Source organism: Equus przewalskii, chromosome 25 (assembly GCF_037783145.1).
Source record: "Equus przewalskii isolate Varuska chromosome 25, EquPr2, whole genome shotgun sequence".
NCBI lineage: Eukaryota > Metazoa > Chordata > Mammalia > Perissodactyla > Equidae > Equus > Equus przewalskii.
The window spans coordinates 16,499,175-16,523,994 of NC_091855.1; the positions used below are offsets into that span (position 1 = coordinate 16,499,175).

A 24,820-nucleotide genomic window follows, 5' to 3' on the forward strand; every position below is an offset into this window, starting at 1 on the left:
TCTTCTAGACAGGAATTGTTTGGATACCCTTTTGGAATTATGTGACAGTTGACTTTTGCCTCCCATTTGTTGTCTGTACTAATCTGAAGATGGTTATGGAAGCTGAGGGAAAGCTCTGCTCTTCAAGTACACTTGAGTCTTTCCCCTGACTGTCTTGTTCTTGTTTCGTTTCATTCTATCTCTAGTCCGCTGTATTGGTATATATACTTTAATATAAGGCTAGATTCCCCTCCCCCAGCTATCCCTCAGCAGAGTCACCATATTATCTGGGTCATTAAAAAGTCTCTTATGTTACCTGCTGCTTGCTCAGTTACTTTTTCCCCAAATTGCATTATTATGTTTTCGACAACACTGGCTTGGTTTTTTAAAAAGTCGTAAAAAATTTAACATCAATATAATAACTGTTGCTAAGGTTATAACTTCATAATTTGCAAGTGTTAAATGTCAAGATAATAAATTAGTAAAAATTAAGTTAAAAGCAATATGTTATTAGGTTATGGAGCTAGGAATATGCGTTTATGAGATGAATGAAAAAAGAACAGTTGTTTTGATGAAATGCAAGTGGTATCGTGATAAACAGAATTTCCAATAATAGGATGATATGTACATTCCAAAAGTATTGTAACTTAAACGGTAGAAACGATCTGTCCTGAAATGATGTTGATGTGCTATGTAAGCCTCTGTTAGATAACTCATAATGGCTTTTGTGATGATGAGCGCTCTGTTGCTAGAGATATATGTGAGTGTATTGAACAAAATTGTTTCATGAAATAGGAGAGTAGAAAAATAGTATATATAAATATGTTTTACATAACATTTTAGCTATAAATACATTAACTTTCACCAAAATTTATAGATTCAAATTGTCTAAAAGCGTTTGTTTTCTTGCTGGGAAAAATAAAAGTATGGGAAAATTCTTGAAAGTGTATAATCCTGTCTTCTCATGTGTTTTAAGCTGCCCATCTCCATCTCCTAGTACATCTATGTTGATGATGAATTGTATGTACTATATTACTGTGGCCCCTTTTCAGCTGGGTAATATGTAATAAATTTTGAATGTTGCCTCCCTAAGAAGAGCATTCTACTATAGCTAAAAATGTAAATACAAATATATGTTTTAGAATGACGTGAATATAAGATGCAAATATAAGCAGATAAAGGTAATATCTAGTATTTTTAGTGATTCTATTTGTATTAGAATATTTATTATGTAGATAAAATTCAAACTTCTGCAGAAATTTGAGTAGGATTAAGTTCACTTATAAACCAGTTGCCTTTGGAGAAAATGTATTCTGAGTTTGTTAGGGAGGTTCCCAGCTGGCCCTCTGAAATAAATTTGACTCTTTTGTGTAGTTGGATTTATGGAAAATTTTATATATATATATATATATACACACATATATATATATATTTTTTTTTCCTATGAGAGAGTTTGCCTGGGTCTCAGCATTCGGAGTACTTTTCTCCTTTTCCCCTGCAACCCCATCCTCTGAAAGGAAACATCTACCTGGAATGCTTTACCCTAACCCCCGAAGGAGACTGTGGCAAGAGGCCGAGTCCCTAGGGCCGTGCTTGTGATGTGAGGCGAGGGCCTTTTCTGAGTCCTCTGGGGCAGCCTGCATATGAAAACTGTAAGACTTAAAAACAGTCATTTTCTTTCTGATCTAACCTCCCCCCTTACCCCTAATTAACAGTCATTTTCTATAACTTAGGGGCAATATATGGTTACTAAGCCCTTCTCCCCTTTTCCCCCAACATTCTCTCTGTTTGCCAGAAATGAAAGGTGGTACAGATATGGAACTGAATTCTGCACAATGTCAGAATTAGCTTATCCATTTATCCCTTTTGTGAATAAGCCAAAAGGCATCTTCCATTAGGACGAGTAAGTACAGGTATTCCCTCCAGCTTCAGGTATGCTGGTAGAAAAGCTAGAACCCAGGGCCAGTTGGCTATCTCAGTAGAGCTTTACAAAAAATAATTCTCCCCGTCCGTCATTTGTACCCATCGAAAATAGCCATAGGACTGACTGATTTGGGGGCAGACTATGGGAAGAAGGCAGCACTCCTTGGTGTTAAAACCGTTCTAGTTTTTCTTCTGAAAAAGTGTTAAGAAAAGTTAGTCCAGATACTATTGATGGATGGGATTTATAATTTAGGGCAGGGTTAGTGTCTGTGGGTTTTTCGCCCCGCCTGGGGCATAAGGCATACTGCTTTTAAATTCTGCTCATTTTTTTCTTCACGCACCAGACACCTTTTTTGCTATCATTTAGTTTTTAGTCCCTTTTCTACAACAGATCGGCAGAGCAGACGGAACTCTAAAGCTAAGAAAAATTTAAGTTCAGTTTTTCTTTCTAAATGTGCTAGTGGTTGTTTCCCTTTTAGCTCACTAGAAGAACCAATTACTTTTAAAGATCCTAAATCACACAAGGAGAGAAGCATGCACTTGAAAAGAATGATCTGAATGAATTTAGTGTTTTGAACTTGGAAACAAAACTATTACTCCATTTTTTCTTATAACTGGATATTGAACTATAGGGTATCATAAGGCAGCACAGAAAGGCCTCAGGAGAAGGACAATTGTATTTATTAGTTATAAATTTATAGCTAAACATTTTGAGGAAAAATGTCTAATTTAAGGAGATATTATGTAGAAATGTGACCTTCTGGGTATCTATATGTATTTTGAAAGGCTAACCTAATTTTTTCTTTTTACTTTGTATGATTCCCCTACAATTAATCTGCTTTTTTAGAGAGAAAGTGAGATACAGTTTTCATGTTTGTGTTTCTTTAAAAATTTTCCTTTATAGTATTGACAGGCCCTCTGCCTCCTAGTCCCTGGTTAGTTGTCTGTCATGAAACTTTATCTGCTAGCCACAGGGGAGAATTGTTCACTTGAGTTTGTTTTTGTTTTTGTTTTGAGGAAGATTAGCCCTGAGCTAACATCTCCTGCCAATCCTCCTCTTTTCGCTGAGGAAGACTGGCCCTGAGCTAACATCCGTGTCCATCTTCCTCTACTTTATATGTGGGATGCCTACTACAGCACGGCGTGCCAAGTGGTGCCATGTCCACACCCGGGATCCGAACTGGCAGACCTCAGGCCACCGAAGTGGAATGTGCGCGCTTAACCTCTGTGCCACCAGGCCGGCCCCCTCACTTGAGTTTTTGAAATGAACTGTAAGATAAGAAGGTTACATCCTGACTGTGATAATTCTAGTATGACCATTTCTGTGATTCCAAGTGGCTTTCTCAAGAGTTCTGTCAGAAATATATTTGGCATCTTGAATAGCTTGAAGCTATCACTCCTGGCTGAAATATCACAATTTATGGTAAGGAGAAACTAGGAATTTAAGAAGACTAAACTGGTATAAATGGCTTAGTCTCTCAGTTTGTTTCTCAATATTTGATTTTCTTTCCTCACTGGAGAGAAGACAAAGTGAAATATCCATTTCACTTTTTTTTAAGTTGTAGTGAAAAGCACATAACATAAAAGTTAGCACTTTAACACATTTTAAGCATACTGTTCAGTAGTGTTAAGTATATTCACATTGTTTTGCAATCCACAACTTTTTCCTCCTGCAAAACTGAAACTCTACTCATTTAACAATTCCTCATTTCTCCCTCCCGCCAGCCCCTGTGACAACTGCCGTTGTGCTTTCTATTTCTGCGAATTTGACTGCTTTAGATACCTCATATAAATGGAATCATCCAGTATTTTGTCTTTTTGTGACTGACTTATTTCACTTAGCATAGTGCCCTCAAGGTTCATCCATATTGTAGCATGTGACAGGATTTCCTTCCTTTTTAAGGCTGAATAATATTCCGTTATATGCATAGGCCACATTTTGTCTATCCATTCATCCACTGATGGACGTTTGCATTGCTTTCACCTCTTGGCTATTGTGCATAATGCTGCTGTGAACATGGGTGTGCAAATATCTCTGCGATCCTGCTTCTCATTCTTTTGGATAAATACCCAGAAGTGGGATTGCTAGGTCATGTGATAATTCTATTTTTAATTTTTTGAGGAACTGCTATACTGTTTTCACAGAGGATTGCACCATTTTACATTCCCGTCAATAGTGCACAAAGGTTTCAATTGCTCCACATCCTTGCCAACACTTGTTATTTTCTGGTTTTTCCTTCCTTTTTATTTATTTAATTTTTTCATTGACAGTAGCTGTCCTAATGGTTATGTGGTGATATTTCATTGTAGTTTTGATTTGCATTTCTAGCCATCTAACTCTTAAGAGGGACGATCTTATTAAAAGTATCTAATGCAGTTCTTGGTAAGGATTATCACAGTTTTGGGGTCTGTATTTGATCTGAATATCTAGAGCTGTCTGGCGGCCATTAACACTTCCTGCCATTCACAGGGATGTGTAATTGTTAAGATTTTTTTTTTAACTTTTTGCAAATAAGGAATGGGGTGAGAAACTGCCTTGATGTGGAACTTGACCTATTGCCAAGTCATCCTTTATTGAGATGAATATAGATGATGTCTTTGTAAAAGATGAAAGCGAATATACCTTTTTTCTCATATGAAAGCCTTTTTATCACTATTAAAATTTTAGCTTTTTTTTCCTAATTATAAAAGAAGTACATACTCATTACCAGGAAATGAAGAAAATACAGTAAAGCATAAGTTTACATTTAGAGTATAATACATAGTGTATTTGTATAGTTTATGTTGCTGCCTGTAACCATAATTTTCACTGTCATATTCCTTTGGTACAGTCTATGTTTTCCATTTTCCTGTTGATTTTCACTTGCGTTTCCCCCCCATTTTCTTTGTAAAAATCCTATAGTGCTGCATGTACGAGAGTTTCCCTCAGTTTTGTGTTTATGAGAAGAATGGCTGAAGCTTGGGTGATGTATCTATTGATTTATATTTCTATCTGCAGTTTATAAGAGTTCTGTTTCTCCGTACTTAATTTTTGTCTGTTTCCTTAATTTTTTTCCATGGATATGGATGTTAAATGATATTTTGTTGTGGTTTTATTTATTTGTATTTTTCTTATTACTGATGAAGGTGGACGTGTTTCCATTGGCTATTTATATTTCCTTTCCTGTGTGAGATCTGTCTGTTGTCCTTTATTTTCATTGGGTTTTTTTGCCTCTTTGTTATTGATTTCCAAGAAATTCTTTATAATATATTAATTCTTTATATTATGTATATACACATACATATCTAAATATATACATATATATAGTAATATGTGTTTTAATGTGTCTCCTGGTTTGTAGCTTCTCTTTTCAGTTAATTTATAGTGTCTCTTAATAAATAGAAGTCCTTAATTTTAATTCATCAGCCCTTTATAGTCTGTGCTTTGAGAATCATGCTTTAAAATAATCTTCCATTCTAAAATCGTAAAGATATTCTTTTATATTTCTTCTAAAAGTCTTAAAGTTTTGCTCTTTACGTTAAAGTCTTTAATCCATCTGTCAGTTTAAGAAATTAAGATGTGATGAATCTTTACTTAAAATATACAGTTCACATGTTTGCTTGAATGCCCATTAAGGCTGTGGTGCCGAAAGTTTCATAAACATTGCCTTAAATAATGAGGTAGTTGCAATAGTGGAAAAAACAAGCATACATGATCTCTAGCATTAATGATGGCTATTTTAAGGGATTTGTTAAAAAAAGTTTTTCGCAGCCTTGGCCTCAGTTGTGGGTGATGTCTGCCATTTGGTTAACCTTCAAGTTACAGACTGCTGATTTCTGACTGAACTGGTCTGAATACTAGAGTATGACTACATAAGAAGCAAATCTCAAAAATCAAAAAGTTAACGTCTCATAGCATAATAGAACAGAAAAATATCCAGCTTGTCTGTTTTAATGTCATGACCTTTGATGCATAAGATGTGTAAGATAGATGTGTAAGCCATATAAGAAGAGGACTTGAGCCTGTGATGACTCTGCAGGCCTTTATCTTGAGCTTGCAATGCTGTGACCTTTCTGGTTATTTAGTGAGGGCCTTGTGGTAACCAGTATTGCCCCACCTTCGTTCTCTACTGTGCACTGTCTGTGATGTCCTTGGAAAGAAGGAAAACCAGCCTTTTTATTAAAGCAATTTATAAGTAGAGATGGATGTTTACGTGAAGATAAAATAGATCGACTTTTCTTACCAGAGGGCAGTTAATGTGCTTGGTTGCATCAGCATTAACTTGAGGATGACATCTACAATGAAATATTATAACTTTCAAAGATGAAATACGTCCTTTTGGAAATACTAGTAACTTTTTAAATCATTGTTGTGAAACATAATTAACCATAAGTACTTGCCAAAAGAATTCAAAGTAAATGTTTTAATTTAGAATTGGATGGTTGAATGGGATACAAAAATTATTTTTAACAGAAAGGTAAACAATTTTATTTTATAAAAGTTTTTTTCTTCAGAAAAAAACCTACTTTCCCATCAGATGCTGCTTGTTGATAGATAGGATTCTGAATGTCTCTGAAAATCTTTCTTTGAAAACACAGTATTGATATATCTAATTTAATAACATTTAAAAGCAAATAGTAAATACCACTTGGTTTGCCCTTTTGGTATATAATCCATACCACTGAAGCATAGGTGACCTAACTGGTTTCTAGGTTTTTGGTGTTTGATTTCAGGAGACCACTGAAACCATTTAAAATTTTCTTATAATATTAGTGAAGCAAAGTTACAGGGAGGGTTTAGGATCCATTTATGAGCAATACCAATATTGTCAGCTGCGCTGGGATCAGCTGAGAGTCCCATGAAGTAATGCAAGTAGAGAACAAGTTTAATCGGAGTCACGGAACAGCGCAAGGTGTGTCCGTGCACTTTACCCTCTTTGGGAAAAGAGAAACGGCACAGCCGTCCTCTGTCACTAGAAACCTCAGCACAACCACTGGCAGGACTTCAGCATTTAAACCACATAGTGTGAAATAAGTGGGTCACTTTTGTAGTTTGAGTAGAAAATTCAAGTTTTAATCATCTGATACTGGTTTCCGCTATGAAATGGTCACTTAAGTATTTATTTTATTTTCAGTCTTTTCAATGTTCAGTGTCTTAAAGAAAGAAATTTTGTACTTTATAGATCTTGTACATTTTAGTGTAGTTTTACATTCAGTTATCTATTACTCTTAGCAATATAATAGTAGCTAGAAAGAATTTATTTAGATCTACATTAAGCATTCATAATCTTTGATTCTTTTTGTAGAGGCAAATATGGTAGCCATTCAATATTTAGTCGTCTCTTTTATCTTTTCCCATTTGGAGGGACCCTTAACATTTCCATTGAATTTGTCTACCACTTGGAATAATAATAGTGAAGTTGTTCTCTGTGTATCCACTTAATTAATATAATGAATCGTTTTAATCTTAATGTGGACTGTGGTGGATAATGAGGGAACTCTGACTCATTTTTCATTGACATTTTACGTTTGAAAATGGGATTGGTATTGCGGTATGTAGTAAAACATGCAGTGACACAGGCATGTGAGACCTTGCTTACTTTTGTCATTAAGATGTTGTTGAGATGAGTGATCCTGGCTAAGTCATTCAAAGTTAGGAGGTCTCAGTTTCCTGTCTGGAAATGAGGGTGTTGAACTAAACCATCTCCAGGAATTTTAGTTCTTATGTGAACAACTATGGTAACCAGCGTCATGCAGAACTGTTGTAAATACTCTAAGCAGTATGTCTGTTTATGTGTGTGTTTATGAAATTTTTGTCAATTTGAGTATGTTTGTGTGTTTTCTACTCTGAAAAGGTTATTCAGGGCACTTTTTTTTTTTGCAGTGAATGTTAGATTTGTTCACGCTGTAAATTAAACAACTTAGAATTTTAAATTCAACTCTTTACAAATTGAACACATTTTAACAGTCGTTTTTAAGAAGTTTGGTTTTTTTATATAGCCTAAAATCCCTTTAATTTAATTGCATTTATAAATTTAGCATTCATTTTTAAGTACTTAAATTATCTGACAATCTTTCCAAGTGCTTAACTCTTCTAAACCTGATATTTATGGATTTTTGTAAAATTTTAAATCCACTTTTCAACTTAAAATTATAAGCCTAAATCAGTTATTCATTAACATTTAAAATTGGAATCACAGGTTTGATTTTTTAGATACACTAATATGAAGGGCTTCTTAATCCAAGTATGTAGAACACCAGATACTTACCTATTATGCCCACACCCAGCTTGAAGGTATTAAACTGTGTGCTTGATTTACCTTTTTTCGCCCCTTCCAATTCCAGCCCACACTCTTTCCCTCTCTCTGCCTCCCAAACAACTTTTTTTTTTTAACTTGTATCATCTGTGTTCTAAATCTGCCTTGTGTGCCAGGACATTTTCAATTTCGTCATCTCAAGCAGTTTGAGGTTACCTTTCCAAGCAGATTTGGAGCCATGTTCTCAGATGCCTGAGGTTTAGTCTTATGAGACTTGCAGAATCTGGAGTATGGACATCCAGATTGATTTTTTTTCATGAAAGTAGACATAAGTTGAGCCTAGGGGTTTTTTTTGTTTTTGTTTTTTGAGGAAGATTAGCCCTGAACTAACATCGCCTGCCAATCCCCCTCTTTTTGCTGAGGAAGACTGGCCCTGAGATAACATCTGTGCTCATCTTCCTCTACTTTATATGTGGGACGCCTACCACAGCATGGCTTGCCATGTGGTGCCATGTCCACACCCTGGATCTGAACCAGCGAACCGCGGGCCGCCAAAGCAGAGCGTGTGCACTTAGCCGCTGTGCCACCAGGCCAGCCCAGGTTGAGCCTAGTTTTATGGTCTCTGCCAACAGTGACTCTGAGGCCATGCCTTCCAAGTGAGGTGGTCTCCAAGCCCTGGGACTCAAGTCCACATCACCGAATCCTCAAGTCTGATGGGTCTGCAGTCTCAGCCCAGGATATTTCAATTAATCTATTTATTGCCTGATTCTGTTCTCTATTCTTTTATTCTTTTTATTTGGCAGACTAAAATTTTTAAGTATTTTAAAATCTGTTTGCATTTTTCATGTCTCCCATGTCTTATCTGGTTTTACAGTCACAAGTCTAAAGTTATTCTCCTGACAGTTTTAACTTGCAATTTTCTAGAACACAAAGAATGTTTATATCCTTATAAAAGTTACAGAGAGCACATAAACAGGAGTTATGTATGTTTGGATCACAACCCTGTCTTATTCACTTATTATGTAATGTGATACCTTAGCTCTCCAATTGTATTATAAGCTTTTTTGGCATTGACTTTATATCAGTGCTGTCCAATGGAAATGTAATACCAGCCACATATGTAATTTAAAATTTTCTAGTGGCCATATTAAAAATACGCAAAAAGAAACAGATGAAGTTAATTTTAATAATATGTTTTATTTAACCCAGTATAATCTAAATGTTATTTCAACACATAATCAATGTAAAAATTATTGAGATTTTTTGTTCTTTGTTTCATACTGAGTCTTCACAGTCCAGTGTTACTTTATTCTTGGTGCGCATCTCAGTTCAGACTGCCGGCGTTGCAGGTGCTCAGTCGGCCGTCTAGCTAGGGGCTACTGTACTGAACAGCGCTGTCTTAGACTTCTGCCACTTAGTGCTCGTAACATCGTTGTTGCTTTATGTGTGACATGTACATGTTTACTGTTTTAGTTACATATTTCTCTAATTGAATAAAATATAAAATGTTTTAAAATGCTTATCTTTATGTTTTTTCTCTTAAAGGCCCTTCCTTCTTCCATGATTATAGTAGCAGTTTATTGTCCTGTGATAGCTGCTGTTTTCATTGTTCTGAAGATGGTCAACTATCGACTCCACAGAGCACTTGATGCTGGAGAAATTGTAGATAGGAACGCAAACGAGTTCACAGATCAGCGAGCCAAAGTGGAACAAGGCAACTCTTCAACTAGGAGAAAAGACAGCAATGGACCAAGGTGAGAAAACCCATGTCCCTCAGTTTGTAATGACGTAGATCTTGCATGTGTACAATGATGGTGTTACTGTGTTGTGTCCTGTTTATGTGGTTTTAAGTGGTGGATCCTACCACTATAGATAGGGTGACAAGTACAGATTGTCGCATTAGGTCACAGCAAAGCTAACTGGCATGTCTTGGGGATTAAATCACTATACTTGGCCTTATTACTAAATAATGTGTTAGAACAATGACAGTTATATATAATTGTATAGTAGTTACTTACACCAAACATCAAAACCAATGAAAGACAGTTTAAAGAAATAATAAAGCATGGCTTATAAATCTTAGCATTTATATTTTATTTATACATATAAATAAAATGTAAGTATATCTTAAGCAAATTGTGATAACATTTTACTTGACATTTGTAATCTACATTTTTTGTTTAATCTATTGTAAATATTTTTCAATTTTATATTCTCACCTTAGAAACGTAGCTCTTCCTCCCTGTGTCTTCGCCTGACTGACTTCTTAGGGTTCCGCTCTGTGGGTCACCTCCTCCTGGAGGCTTTCTTTCAGGTCCCAGCTCAGGTATTCCCCCTACTGCTCTCAGTCACATTCTGTCGCATTACCTGGCCCTCACCCACTTTCTCTTTTTGACAGGGATTTACTTTTTTATAGTCAAAAGTTGGTGACTTTATAGAAATAACAGATACCACTAATACAACATTTGAAAAACAGTTACTATATGAGCACTTGACATAAATAAGCTCATTCAGTCCTCACAACACTTCTGTGAGGTGGGTGCTGTTGTTAGCCTGACGTCCAGACGTGGAAGCTGTACGTGCGGACAGGGGAGAAGCGTCAGGTCATCCAGGCAGCCAGGCTCCGGCCGTTACCACTGCGCCACGCTTCCACTCCGTACGACGTGAAATATTTCAGGTAGCAACGTAGAAATAATGTAACGAAAAGTAGGTACTCATCTGTTAAGACAGGGAATGTTTCTGTATATTTTCCAGTACATTGAAAGCCTTTGTTTATCCTTTTTTAGTTACATTTTCTCCATCCCTAACATGATTACCCTGTTTGTTCATTGAACAGATATTTTACCCTTGTAATAATTTTGTTCATAGCATTAATTAGTATCTGAAATTATCTTACTTAATCCTTTGTTTGCATTTGTAAACTTCTTGAAGGCAGGGGCCTTGTTTTTCTTATAAAGTGTTATATTCCCATGTTTTAAAACAGTGTCTGGCACTGATAGGTACTCGGAATATTTGAAGTAGGGAAAACGTTTTTTCTGTGATATTATTTTTAATGCGTGCACAGTATTCCATTCTGTGGACATACCATAATTTATCTTGTTTTTAGTTATTTCAGTTATTGTCAAATTTAAATTTAAATATTCGATCACTGTGATGTTTAAATTTTAAATGACTAAATTTTTAATCAACGTAGCAGAAGTAGAATTACTAGAAAACTATACCCATTTTTAAGTTTTTCAATATATGTTGCCAATTTCCAAGGATTTTTACCTTTTAATTACTGTGACCAGCAGTTTGAGGGCTTCTTCTTTTGCACTTTTAGCAATGCTGAGTATTTAGTATTTTCACAAACTGGTAGATATCTTGTTTAATTTTTCAGTTTTTGGATTACTAGTGAAATGGAGGTATTTTTCTTGTGTTGTTGCCATTTATGTTTGTTACTTTGTGAATTGTGTATTTTTCTATTGATGGTTAGTTTTTTGCTATTGATTTGGAGAAGATATTTATTTATGAAGGATATTAACTCTTTTGCAGCAAATACTTTTCCTCAGTTTATGGCATTTTATTTATATATTTGTATGCCACAATTTATTTTTATGGGTCTAGTCTATGAATGTTTATTAGTTCTGCTTTTGATATCAAGTTTTATAGAATTTTTTCTTCCCCAAATTATATGAGTATTCACCTGTATCTACTTTCAGTATTTTTATCATTTTATTTTTTATTCTTAAATTGTAGTCAATCTTTTTTGAAAATATTCTAACTTCTTTTTAAATACGTACATTTATTTATTTTTATTTATTTTTTTTGAAGGAGATTAGCCCTGAGCTAACATTTGCTGTCAGTTCTCCTCTTTTTGCTGAGGAAGATTGGTCCTGGGCTAACATCTGTGCCCATCTTCCTCTGTTTTGTTATGTGGGATGCCTGCCACAGCATGGCTTGACAAGCAGTGTTAGATCTGCACCCTGGATCTGAACTGGTGAACCCAGGGCTGCCGAAGCAGAGCATGTGAACTTAACCACTGTGCCACCAGGCAGGCCCCTCTAACTTTATTTTTTAGGTTTTGTTAGTGCCAACATCATTGAGTAAATAATGTGTTTTTTCCCCCAATAATTTTAAATGCTTTCTTTTTTGTGTAGCGTATGTACTTATATATCCTTGTGTTCATTTCTGGGCTTTGTTTTCTGCCCTGTTGATCTGTCTTTCTGTGTATACCGTACTGTTTTTGCGGTTTTCTGTTACGCTTAATACCTAGCCGTAGAAGTTCTTCGATGTTTTCTTTCAATATTGTCTTGGTTAGTCTCTAGCATATACTTACTTTTCTGTGAGGTGTTCTCTTGTATGCTTATCTTTCCGAAATGTCATTAGAATTTTGATGATAATTAAATTTGGAGAGAACTCAAACTTTAAAATAGGGAGTCTTATTCAGGGACATGGTGTGTGTATATTCGTTTATTCACTTGTCTCTAATATCTCATAAAACTTCAGATTTTTTTTGATGGGTTCTGCATATTTCTAAAGTCTACTCTATTTCTATTAGGAAGTACATCCCCTCATATAGGAGGTCAGCAAGCAGAATGTAGACTGCACTTCAGCTGCTGGGGCTCGAGTCACTTCCCAATCATGTGACCTTGGAGTTCCTGAAGCTTTTTATCCCTCGGCTTCTTCATCTGAATGATGAAGTAATAGTACTGTCTCATAGGGTTAGTACAAAGAATAAATGAACTCATTTGTAAAGCACTTAGAACCATTCCTGATAACATACTAACCACTCAGTAATATTAGCTCTTAGTGTTTCTGGATGTTGTATCTATTTTTAGTTGCTTCTGTTACTGAATTGTTTTCTGTTTTCTTTTAGTTTTAAAAATTTTTTATTGTGAAATATATGTATTTCCAAACAGTATATCAATTATATGTATAATTTAGAGAGTGATATTCAAGTGAATACTTAATTACCCACCACACAGCCTAAGAAACAGGGTGTCCTACAAGTGCAAGCCATCGTCTCTCCTTCCCCTGCTCCTTTGATTCTACTCTTTTCCCTTTAGGAGTGACCACTATCTTGCATTTTGTGTTAATAATTCCCTTGCTCTTCTTTATTGTTATCCACTCTTTGTAGATATTCCTAAACATATATTATTTAATTTTGTCTACCTTAGGACATCCTAATGAGAATCACGCTGTATCTTTTTCTCTCTGAGGGGCTTTTTTGTACAGAAGCTTGTATTTTATAGGCTTACCTATGTTGACTCTTGTGGCTATCATTTATTCATATTTGTTGTTCCATAGTCTACCACTGTAAGAATAGACTACAGTTTATTTATCCATTCTTCTGTTGATAGCCATTCAGATTATTTCTAGTTTTTTTGCTCTGATAACACAGTATCGTTTATGTCTCTTGGAACGCATGTATATCTAGTGTATATAAGCTGGTTCATAGGGTATTTTCATGTTCAGTTTCATTAGGTAATTCACAGATTTGGCAAGCTGGTTGCCAAAATGATTGTACCAGTTTATGTTCTCTCCATTAGTGTGTGAAAATCTTTATTGTTCCATATCCTCAGCAATATTTGATATTGGTAACCTGTAAAAATTTGCTGTTTTAATAGGTAAGTGTTATATGTGTCTCATTGTGACTTTCAGTTAACCTTTCTGATTACTAATGAGATTTAGCGTCTTATCATATATATGTGGTCTATTTAAGTTTTCTGTTCTTTCCAGTGCCCATTCATGTCTTGTTTCATTTTTCTTTGGAATTGCCTTTTCCTTATTGATTAATAGAAGTTTTTTTTAATATATATTCATAATACTACTCCTTTATTGGTTATATACATTACAGACATCTCCCAGTTTGTGGCTTGCCACTTAGCTTTCTTAAGCTTTCTGATGATTATCATACATTCCTAAATTTAATATATGATTTATTTTGTTTGTAATGAGCAGTTTTGTGTCTTGTTTAAGAAATTATTTCCTACACAGAGATCAGAAAGATACTCTGCTATATTGTATTTTTAAAGTTTCATGTTTCTTTTTTTCAAATTTCAATTCTACTGGAAATTATTTTAATCTGTGACATCAGATGGGTATTCAAGATTTGTTTTTTCCTCATGATTGGCTGGTTTAATCAGTATTTGTTGAACAGACCATCTTTTCCTTGGCAATGTGTGGTGCTCACTCTGTCGTAAATCGTTTCCATGTATAACGGGTTTGTTTCTGGGCTCTCTGTTCTGTTGATCTAGTTGTCTGTGCCTGTGCCATTACCACCGCTGTCCCAAAACTATAGCTATAACATGACTCTGATATCTGACGGGGCAAACCTCCTACCTTGTTCTTTTTCAGAAGTGACTTGCTATTCTTGGCTCTTTGCTCTTTGATAGAAATTTTTGGGTTTGCTGGGCAAAGTCTGTAAGAATTTAGATTTTTTTGTTGGAATTAATTACATTGAATATGTAGACTCTTCTTCTGAGAATCGATATCTTTAAAATATTGAATCTCTTCATTTACTTAGTCTTCATTAATGTCTTTCAGAGAAATTGACCATTTCTCCAGTAAAGGGCTTGCATTGCTTTTGTTAAATTTGCCAAATTATTTTATAGTTTTTCTCCTATTAGAAAACTTTTTTATAATTACCTTTTCTGTTTTTCTCCATTTAAATGTAGCGGTTTATTTTGTATCCAGCAACTTTATTAAACCCCCTGATTAATGATCAACTTTATAGGTTATTTCCTGATTTTCTATAAATGATGACAATTTCTTCTTTTCCAGTCCTTATACTTCCTGTTTAACTTTTTCATTGACTGTCACTTCTAGCACATGGCTAAATTGAAATAATATTGGTATACATCCTTGTCTTTTTCTTAAAGAGAGTGTTTTTACATTTCACCATCAAATAAGATCTTTGTTGTAGATTTTTGTTTTCAACATCTCCTTTCCTCCACCCTCTGACTTGTGAATCTCACATTCTGTTCTGCGGAAAAGAAATGAACAAGAAAATAAATATTTGTATTTCCAGAGCCTGTCACTGTGCTTGATATGTTATAGCTGTCAGTTTGTTGCATGGCTGAATGAGTATAGTAGGACTGCTTGAGCCTTATGGTTTTCACTGGCTGTGGTACAGCAGTTCAGATATGCTTATTAAATCTTTATCTTAGAGAAAGAGTCAAAGTCATTGATGTTTGTATTACATTTCTGATGTTTCAGGGGAGGAAATTAGTACATTGAATTTTAGGATTTGAATACAGATGTTTTGGAGACAGACCATATTTTCTCTGTTTCTCATGGCAGTAATGCTTGCAATATTGTAAATTAAGGATGCATTTCAACTATATGTAGGTGAATTTTAGGCTAAATTTTCTGAAGATGACTTAATCTGCACAGGGACTTTGTTTTTATCTATTCGTATTTTTGTGAACATCCCAATTAGATTTGTAAATTTAGTACTGTAATGGTGCCGTGAAGTTTCTGATTAAAGCCTGAGCTGTCAGTGATACTAATAATCCACGTTAGTTTGAGAAGTCTCCTTTATAATTTGGATTAGACCCCTTCTGCTTCTCTGCCTGTCCCTGTGCCTGCTATTTTTTCTTTTTTAGCAGATGGGGAAATTAAGGCGTAAAGGTAGAGATTATCTGAATTTGGTGTATTGCTTACTGCAGTAGTCCATTTTCTTCTGTGAGAATTGTAAACTACCATACTTTCCAGGTATGTGCCGAAATCTCCCTTGCTGCGAGTCTTGCTAATAAAGGAAATTCTTAGTCATTTTATATATTTAGGACACCTACAGCTGGCTCAAAGTTCTACTTTTGAATTTGTAGAGAAGAAAGAGGTACAGTAATTTTGCTAGAGGATTTTTTCTGCTAAAGGAGCTGCCCAGTTTTTCCTTCATCTTTTTTGCTCCCTTAATACCTCCTTCCTATTCCGTGTTGGCCATTGAGCATTAGTTCTAGATCATTGTTTCTTAACTCGGGGTGATTTTTAGGCCCCAGGAGACATTTGGCAATATTTGGAGACATTTTTGCTTATCACAACCACAGGGAGTGCTACTGGCATCTAGTGGGTAGAGGTTAGGGATGCTGCTAACCATCCTACCATGCATAGGATGGTCCCCCTCAGTCAAGAATTCTGTGGCCCAGGGACCAGCCCAGTCATGCAGTGGTTAAGTGCGCACGTTCCACTTCTCGGCGGCCCAGGTTTCACCGGTCCGGATCCTGGGTGCAGACATGGCACCGCTTGGCACACTGTGTTGTGGTAGGCATCCCACATATAAAGTAGAGGAAGATGGGCACAAATGTTAGCTCAGGGCCAGGCTTCCTCAGCAAAAGGAGGAGGACTGGCAGTAGTTAGTTCAGGGCTAATCTTCCTCAAGAAAAAGAAAAAAAAAAAGAATTATGTGGCCCAAAATGTCCACAGTGCTGAGGTTAAGATACCCTGCTCTAGATGATTCTGTTTACTTTTGGTTTTGAACTGTAAAGAGAGCTTCAGTTCCTGTTTGTTGAAAGACGGTAATGGTGTCTTAGACTGTGGGCTTTAGAGTTGTACAGACCTGATGTTCACATCCTGTCTCAGGCCTTACTAGTTATGAGTACCTACATTCGGGAGTGTGGGGCAAAAGAATAGGTATGATAACACATTTAGGGTGCTGAGTAAGCATTATTTGTATCCTCCCTTCCCACCTGAGCTCCTTATACCGGTGACTCAGTTTATGTTGCTCACTCCTCTGAGGCTTTAGGCAAGTTTTTATACCTTTTGGTTTTCAATTTTTCCATCTGTAAAATGAGGATAGTGATATATATATATATCACAGATTTTAAGGGACTATTTCACAAGAAAATGCAAATAGAGCACATACTCCTGTGACTGGAATGTAATAAGTACCTAGTAAATATTTGCTTTTATTTGTTATTAGTAATAACTTTATATTCAGATTGTAATCATTTGCACTTGTTATCAGAAGTGATGTATAAAACTAGGCAACATGGTCCATCAATCGATGAATTGATAAACAAAGTGTGTTCTCTCCATACAACGGAATATGATTTGGCCATAAAAATGTGTGAAGTACTGATGCATGCTACAGCATGGGTGAATCTTGAAAACATTATGCTAGGTGAAAGAAGCCAGTCACAAAAGACCACGTATTATATGATTCCATTTATGTGAAACATCCAGAATAGGTAAATCTATAGAGACAGTAAGTAGACCAGTGGCTGCTTAGGGCTGAGGGGGCTAGGAGGGGTTGGGGGATAATAGCTAAAGGGATTTGTTTTTGTCGCGATAAAACTGTTCTGAAAGTGACTGTGGTGATGGTTGCATAACTATGAATATACTAAAACTATTGAATTGCACAGTTTAAATGGATGAATTGGATGGTATGTGAATTATATATCAGTAAAGATGACGTATATAAAGTAGGCAAGATGAGCTCTCTGTCCTTTCTCTGCTGCTGAATATTTTATTCCTTAATCTCCATCTTGCTCTTCATCTTTTGATTTCCATGGAATCTGACTTACAGAATGCATTCCAGTGGAGATAACAGTGATATTGCTGGTTATTACTCATCACTGATTCAGTGTGGTGATAGCTGTCTATATATACAGTTAAGATTTTGCCAAATTAGAAAAATATTTCTCATTCTGGCCTGTATATCCTATGTAACACCAAACAGCTATAACAGACTTGAGCGTGTTCTACTTTTCTCATGCATGGACATTTGTATGTTGAATTGGCCATCACGTTTGTAACTGAGTTCCAGTATGTTTTATTTTTATAAATGGATAGCAAATTAGAAAACTAATTTTCCTTATTGAACATTCGTTAGCTAACTATAGTCAGTGGCCTACAGTTAGAAACCCATTAAGCAAACAGGGACATGATAGTTCGTTAGACCATTCATAATAAAAACACACCAGAATTCAAATAGCTATTGTGAGAAATACTTAAATGAAAGGTATACTTGCAAGAAAATTCTATTTTGCCTATATCTTTTGATTGCAGCTGTCAGAATAATCCATTCAACCAGGCTTAAGGGAATTTATGGCTCACATTACTAAAAAGTCTATGTGTAAGGGATGTCTTCAAAAATGACAAGGTGCAGTTTCAAATAATCACTTCGTGATCCTGGTTCCCTTCACAGGCTATGCTCTTTTCTTTTAGTTGCCTTCTTAGACAGACTCTCCCTTTATGGTTATAGTATGGCTCCGGCAGCTCCAGGCCTTACATCTTGTCAGCATTAGGACTAGCAGATACAGAGAAATTTTCTCTCTCAACAATAGAATACTCATGCTACCCTGGGTTGGGTCATGTGCTTGTTCTAGAACTAAGCTCTGTGACCAGGAGAATAGGACATGCTGATTGACTTTGGCTAGTTGAGCTCAAACTCTAAACCTGAGAGTGGGATCAGTATTACCCAAAGCCATATGAGAGTTTGGGATGAGGTGGTTCACAGAAGAATTTGGGGTTGGTTTTTTTTTGTTGTTGTCAACCAGGAGGTTGCATCAGATGCTGGATGGCAAGATAGTTTATTTCCACTGTAATGTCTAGCATATATACTAGAGTTTTATCCTTGATAATAATAGCTAAAAAATTTGTTGAGTACTTATTTTGTATATACTAGGTAGAATGAGTGAAAACTTTGGGCAAAAAATAGGATGATGATAACTTTTGGGCCTGAGTTCTAAAAGTTTTGTTTCTAAGTAACGTTATTATAAAACTTTCTAAGGTTTTTGAAATTTGGTATGATCTTTTTTCTAATTTTGGGATCCTGCTGTCTTTAAGTACTGTGTGTGGACTTCCTCAGTTCTTTGGACTTAGTACTTTGCTCTCTTTTGTCTTTCTAAGACCTGTTGTTACTATATAACATCATTTTACTTTTTTAACTTAAGCTTTCTAACTCAATACACACAAATATAAATTCTTAGGTTTCCAGTTCTGTAAAACAAGTTAGTATCCCAGTTAAATGCTGTTAACTTAAAAAATACAGATACAAATAGTTTGACCAGGACGGCTGTTCTCTGGCGTGTTCGTCATCGTGTCACGCAGCGCCGTCAGGTTGTGCTTTTGGAGAGTGGCAGTGGAAGATCGCATTGCTTTCTGCGTTTACAGTCACCAGTCGCTCTTTGCTCTTGGGAAACAAAAGGCAAATCATTTCTTTGCTAGAGTGGTTTTGTGGCACATATAAAATATGTGCTGCCTAGTATGCTATAATTGTAATTAAGGTCAGTTTGTAATGTTGGGTTGGGTTTAGACAGGTTGGGAGAGTTTTAAATATTTTCAAGTAGTGGTGTGGATAAACTAGTTCAAATTATCAGACTTACAAATGAATGATCATTTTTTGTTTTTTTACTATTTGTTCTATTAAAATTGAGAATCTCGGGATGGCCCACTGATGTAGCTGTTAAGTTCACACATTCTGCTTTGGTGGCCTGGGGTTCATTGGTTTGGATCCTGGGCATGGAGCTATGCACCACTTATCAAGCCATGCTGGGGCAGATGTCCCACATATAAAATAGAGGAAGATGGGCACAGATGTTAGCTCAGGGCTAATCTTCCTCAAAAAAAAAGAAAATGAGAACCTCTTATTTTTATAGAAAAAAGTATAATTTAAAAAAATAAAAAGAAAACCATTGATTGTAGAATAATGACAGTTACACTCTTTCTCATTTTTTCCAACAGTGATCCTGGTGGAGGGATTGAAATGTCTGAGTTCATTCGAGAGGCAACACCCCCAGTTGGTTGCAGTTCAAGAAATTCTTACGCTGGCCTGGATCCAAGCAACCAGGTAGGGAACCCATGCGATTTTATTTTACTTTTTTCCTTTCTCCTGATGGTGGTCTCCTGTATTCTCTTGTCTGTATTAGTTGATGTTTGGGTTTACCTTGCTGATTAATAATTTTTTTATTGTTTATTTAAATATTTTATTAATATTCTTATTTTTAACTGAATTTTCACATCAATTAGGTAGACTTTTGCTGAGCGTGCACCACATGCTTATTGCCTGGGGATAGTTTTGATCAAGACAGTTGTGGTGAATGCCTTTAGGAAATGGAGCTTCTGCCCTGCACCATCTGTTGACCTTCGCATTCTCTGCCTTGGAGAGGGGTAGATGTCTGTGGGTAGCCCTAGTTTTAAAAGATGGCAAAAAAAAGAAGTAACTTCCTCAAAAATCTCAGTGTTCAAGATGTTAGTGGTAGAGGTGGAAGTAGAAGACAGGTCTCCTTTTGCCAATTTTAATGTCTTTCTGCTGTGTAACTTTTACTTTTAACTTAAAATAACAACTCTGAAAGTATTATCTCAAAACTTGGCCGAAGCCTGCTGTGCTCCCATTCTGTCTAATCTCAGCTGCGCCTTCGCTGCCGCGTTTCCTCTTCATGCTAAAGGTCTTCCACACTAACCAAAGTCCCAGTTACTCCTGCGTGCCATCTCAGCAAATGACTCCTGTAGCTAGAGTAAAATTATATAAGCATAAAAGAGTAAATTTAGCGAGAAACTTCAGAGATCTTCTCATAGTAGAGCTGTTGATAACTCTGGGTTTTTGTGGTCATTATGTTAGCCCTTTCATTATATATCCCTATGCCTCGAGATTTTCAAAGACCTTGTGGTACAGCCCCTTTCTCTTGCAGGTGGAGCACTTATTTATGTTATTTATTTAGCACTTAGTTTTTGGTGTATGATGATGTGTGGCAGTTTATAAGGCTCTACAGAGTAATTTTCCTCTTTTCTCCACTACTATACTATGTTGTGCATGGTTGACTTTCAGTTAATGATTGCTAATTATCTTTTCTATATAGATAATAAAGCTTTAGAGGTAGAATCAGACCTGGCACATTTAACAAATGGATAATTAGCAGACCTAATTCTCTGGACCCTGTGCCACAGTATTCTACCATTGCACGTTGTTAGTCCTATACTATCTAAGAATACTGTTACAAAAAACACCATATTCTATGAATCAAAATCTTGAGTAAGGTCTTGTTTCCTGATATATTTTGATAGAAGACTTGCTCCTATTTGAATTGCATTTCATGATTTAAACTTTAAGTGGATGTAGTTTTGGTAACAATTTTAGTTTTGATTGAATATAGTATAGAACAAACAGGTCCTTAAATTTGTCTTCTTTCCATGACAAGCAGATAGAGTGGGAAATGTTGGAGTTAAAAGAAAAAAAAGGAAAGAACATTGTGGAGAAGGGCTGTGACATTTTAATTAGGTTGATGCTTTTTAAGTTTCAGTTTTTACAGTGCCAGTTTGAAGAGAAGTGTTACTATCCTTGATGCTGTTTTTGTTGGTCTTGTGCTTTTTCAGTCTTTTTTTTGTATAATGAAATGACTTAGTCCTTAAATATGGCTGCATATTATGTATTCTTAATTGACCCTGGCCTTTCTTCTTAGTGACAAATGTCGGCAGTGTTAGATGACCCCCAGGAGTAGCCTACGTTTTTCCACAGTCTTTTGGAGAGCTGAAACTTTTCATGTTTTCAGTAGGACAGGTGAAAGGGACGGCAGTGGCCATCTACCTTTGGTCACTCTCCGCTTGACTTCATGTCTGTTGGAACTTGCCCTGCTTGTCTTAGGGATGGAGTCCCATCCTGAATCTGTTTGGAGTATGTCTGCATGTAAATGCACAGCATACCTAATTTGGTTTTCCTTACAAGATTAACTCTTGAATAAAAATGGGCAAATATTGGAGGCTGTTATGCTACTTGGATTTTGGTGTTTGTTTTCTCCTGTTTATGACAAAAGAAATGGTTGACGTAATTATTGTTACCCTTTAGGGAAATTGAAGTGAAAGAAGTAGAGTTAGGCTTTTTGTAAATTGGTAGAGATATTACCAATATAGACAGACCATGTTTCTTGTGCATATTTTATTAGATAGCACTCACTACACAGGATGGTAGTTGTGTATGTAAATGTCTGCTGTACTAGCTAGTGAGCTCCTTGAACATAGTGGCTCTGTCTTAGTCATTGTCGTTCTTTCCTTCTTGCCACCTTTACCGTTCTTCCATCTTCTATTCTCCATTTCCCTTCCCTTTCTTTTTCTCCCCCTTTTTTTAGTGTCCCTTGCCTCCCTCTCTTTCTTCTTGTTGCTTGTCTTACTTCAAATATTTTAGTGCCTGATTGTATTCAAGGCAATTTATTTGTCTGGGGTGGAGAGAGGATCTTACCCTCAAAGCATTTGTAATTTCATAGTAGATGTGCTATAAGTAACCAAAGTTATAAATCGGATATATATTACCAAGGAAATATAAGATACAGTGTAATAATGGCCACAGAAATGGTACAGAAAAAGGGCTAATGATTTCGGAGGAGAAAATAATTGTTTCCACATGGGGGGGCTGGGCTTCGTGGAGGAGGTGGCCTTGGTTGATTGTTCTTTGACTGGAAGAAATTTTTTTTCTCTGACATCCATAATCCTTCCTGGAGCCTTCCTATGGCATTTATCAAAGAGAAGAAACACCTGGGCCATTTTGGTTTATGCAAACTAGTTAAGTAAAAAACTTCATTTCTAAGTGCATGAAGATACCACTTTTTTCATAATTTTTTTCCTTTTCTAACTGTGTTCACTTTTAGAAAATTAGCAAGTGAGGGAAAGAAGAAAATAGAAATCGTAGTCATAGTCAAAAACCTTTTTTTAACAAAGTGGGTTATAGTGGGCATGCTGGTTAGAACTTGGTTCTCTTTACTGAATGTATCTGGAACGTTAATGTCATTGAGTGTTCTTCTAGAGTGACATTTTGGGGAATGTGTTGCATTCTTTTATTTGGATGTAGTGTAGTTTGTATTCTCAATCCCCTGTAGTTTCACATGTAAATAGTCACAACCCTTTTATATTTGGGGGGATAAACTTTAATAACACAGAAAAGCACAAAGAATAAAATATAACCACTCACTGTATCCATTAAGAATGCTTTTGTCAGCAAATAATGGGACTCAACTAATTAAGTTGACTTAAAGAAATAAGAGTTTGTTTATCACCTAATTCTGGAGGTAGTTGTGTCGCATTTGTTTAGTAGCTCGATAAGGTTAGGGCTCTGGGTTGGCAATTCCATAGTTTTTGGCTTTCCCTCAGGATTGCAGAGTGAACACAGCAGCTTCAGTCATGATCATGCTGAAAAGTAAGAAGCAGGCAACAGTGTGGGGCAGAGAAGTTGTCCTTGGTCGTCTTCTCCTCAGACATGAAAGAATCTTTCCCTGAGCGCTCCAGCAACCTCGCCCCTGCATTCGTTGACAGAACTAGGGCATGCACCTCGAGCAGAGACTAGGCCCACTTCACAGATTGAAAGACATATGTGTATGCCCCACATCTTAGCAGAATGGGAAGCTTGTTAAGGAAAGAAAAAGGGAACACTCTGAGGTTGTGAGCAAATGACTACCGTAATCAAAGTTTTTTGTTTTGTTTTTAATTTCAAATTCCCAGAAGGATGTGCATACAGTGATTTTTTTTTTTTGGTTTGCTTACTTATTTTTAAATTTCTGTCCAGGCGGTTATATATTTATTATTCTAGTTGAAAAATTACGTATGTTAGTTCTATAACTTGTATAGCAGCTATGGTAAGAGTGAAACACTCTTTTGCAGTAAAATGCTTTTTGACCTCTTTATTTCTGTCTAGTTGCAGTGCCTCTTATGGCTAATTGAAAGCAGAAATTATGAAAAATCAAGAGAATCAAGCTTAATAAACAGTTCAAAACATATTGCAAAGTTCATTTTTTTATTGGCTACATCAAGAGTTTTTGAGTAGTTTTAACCTGTTTGTGTATGCTTAGTTTTACTTACTTTTTCACTTCCATATAACTTTTATACAGCATACTATACACATCTTAAGTGTACAGCTTGGTAGGTTTTTGCATATTTATGTGCCCATTTAATTGTCATCCAGATCAAGAAAGTCCCTCATACCCCTTCAAAGTCCATATTAACCTGTATTTTGAGCAAATTTCTTAGTGTAAACTCCTGTTCAATTGACCTAGTGAAGGAAAGATTTCGTAAAATACAAGTTTATATGAATGTTCCTAATTTTATTCTAAGGTGTTAAATTTACTTGACTATTTTCTTTTTGAATCCCTTGAAAACAGGTTATGGAAAGAGTTACTTATTGACTTAAACTTGTTGATTTAGTAACTGTCATGTTGTTATATGTGATTTCCTTAATATCTTCGTGGAATTTGTATTTGTTTATATGATTTTTATGGTAGTGTAATAAATAATGGCTGTGAAATTTTAAAGAAATATTATACCATCTTGATTATAAGCACTAGAAGCTCAGTAGATTTTAGTTTTCTGTTTATAGTTTGTGCTAAAAGTACATTTTTTATTGATGCCTTTGTTCTTTTTAAATATGTTATAGTGATCGACAAAGAAGTACTTACTTTTTGTCTGGAACTCAGGGAAAGTCCATATTGATATGCTAACAATTTGATAGTAAGATTTAGATTACTCTTCATAGCATATGTTAATGTTTTATCCTCCAAAGCTTCCCTTTATATGGTCTGATAAGTCTAAATTTATTTCAGGTAGACTCAATACCTAGTTTTGCTTTTTTCATAACATTAACCTGTCGTGATGTAATATAAAAAGTGATAATAATTGTATGACATGGATTGCTTGAGGTTGGAAACATCTTGCCCTGGGAGCTCCATCAATCCTGAGTGTGAAGAGGCATTTAGGATCCCAGCACATCTGTAATAGAAATG

The 24,820-nt window shown here is 35.8% G+C and overlaps 1 protein-coding gene across 12 annotated transcripts in view; it reads left to right on the forward strand.

Moving 5' to 3' along the window:
* PCNX1 (pecanex 1) overlaps positions 1-24,820 on the forward strand; it is a 170,320-nt gene that overhangs the window by 22,019 nt on the left and 123,481 nt on the right. For all 12 annotated transcript variants that reach the window (XM_070593487.1, XM_070593491.1, XM_070593489.1 and 9 more), the window contains exons 2-3: positions 9,684-9,892; positions 19,806-19,911. In XM_070593487.1, coding sequence (XP_070449588.1) covers positions 9,684-9,892; positions 19,806-19,911 — 315 coding nt within the window. The remainder of the gene's footprint in view (positions 1-9,683; positions 9,893-19,805; positions 19,912-24,820) is intronic.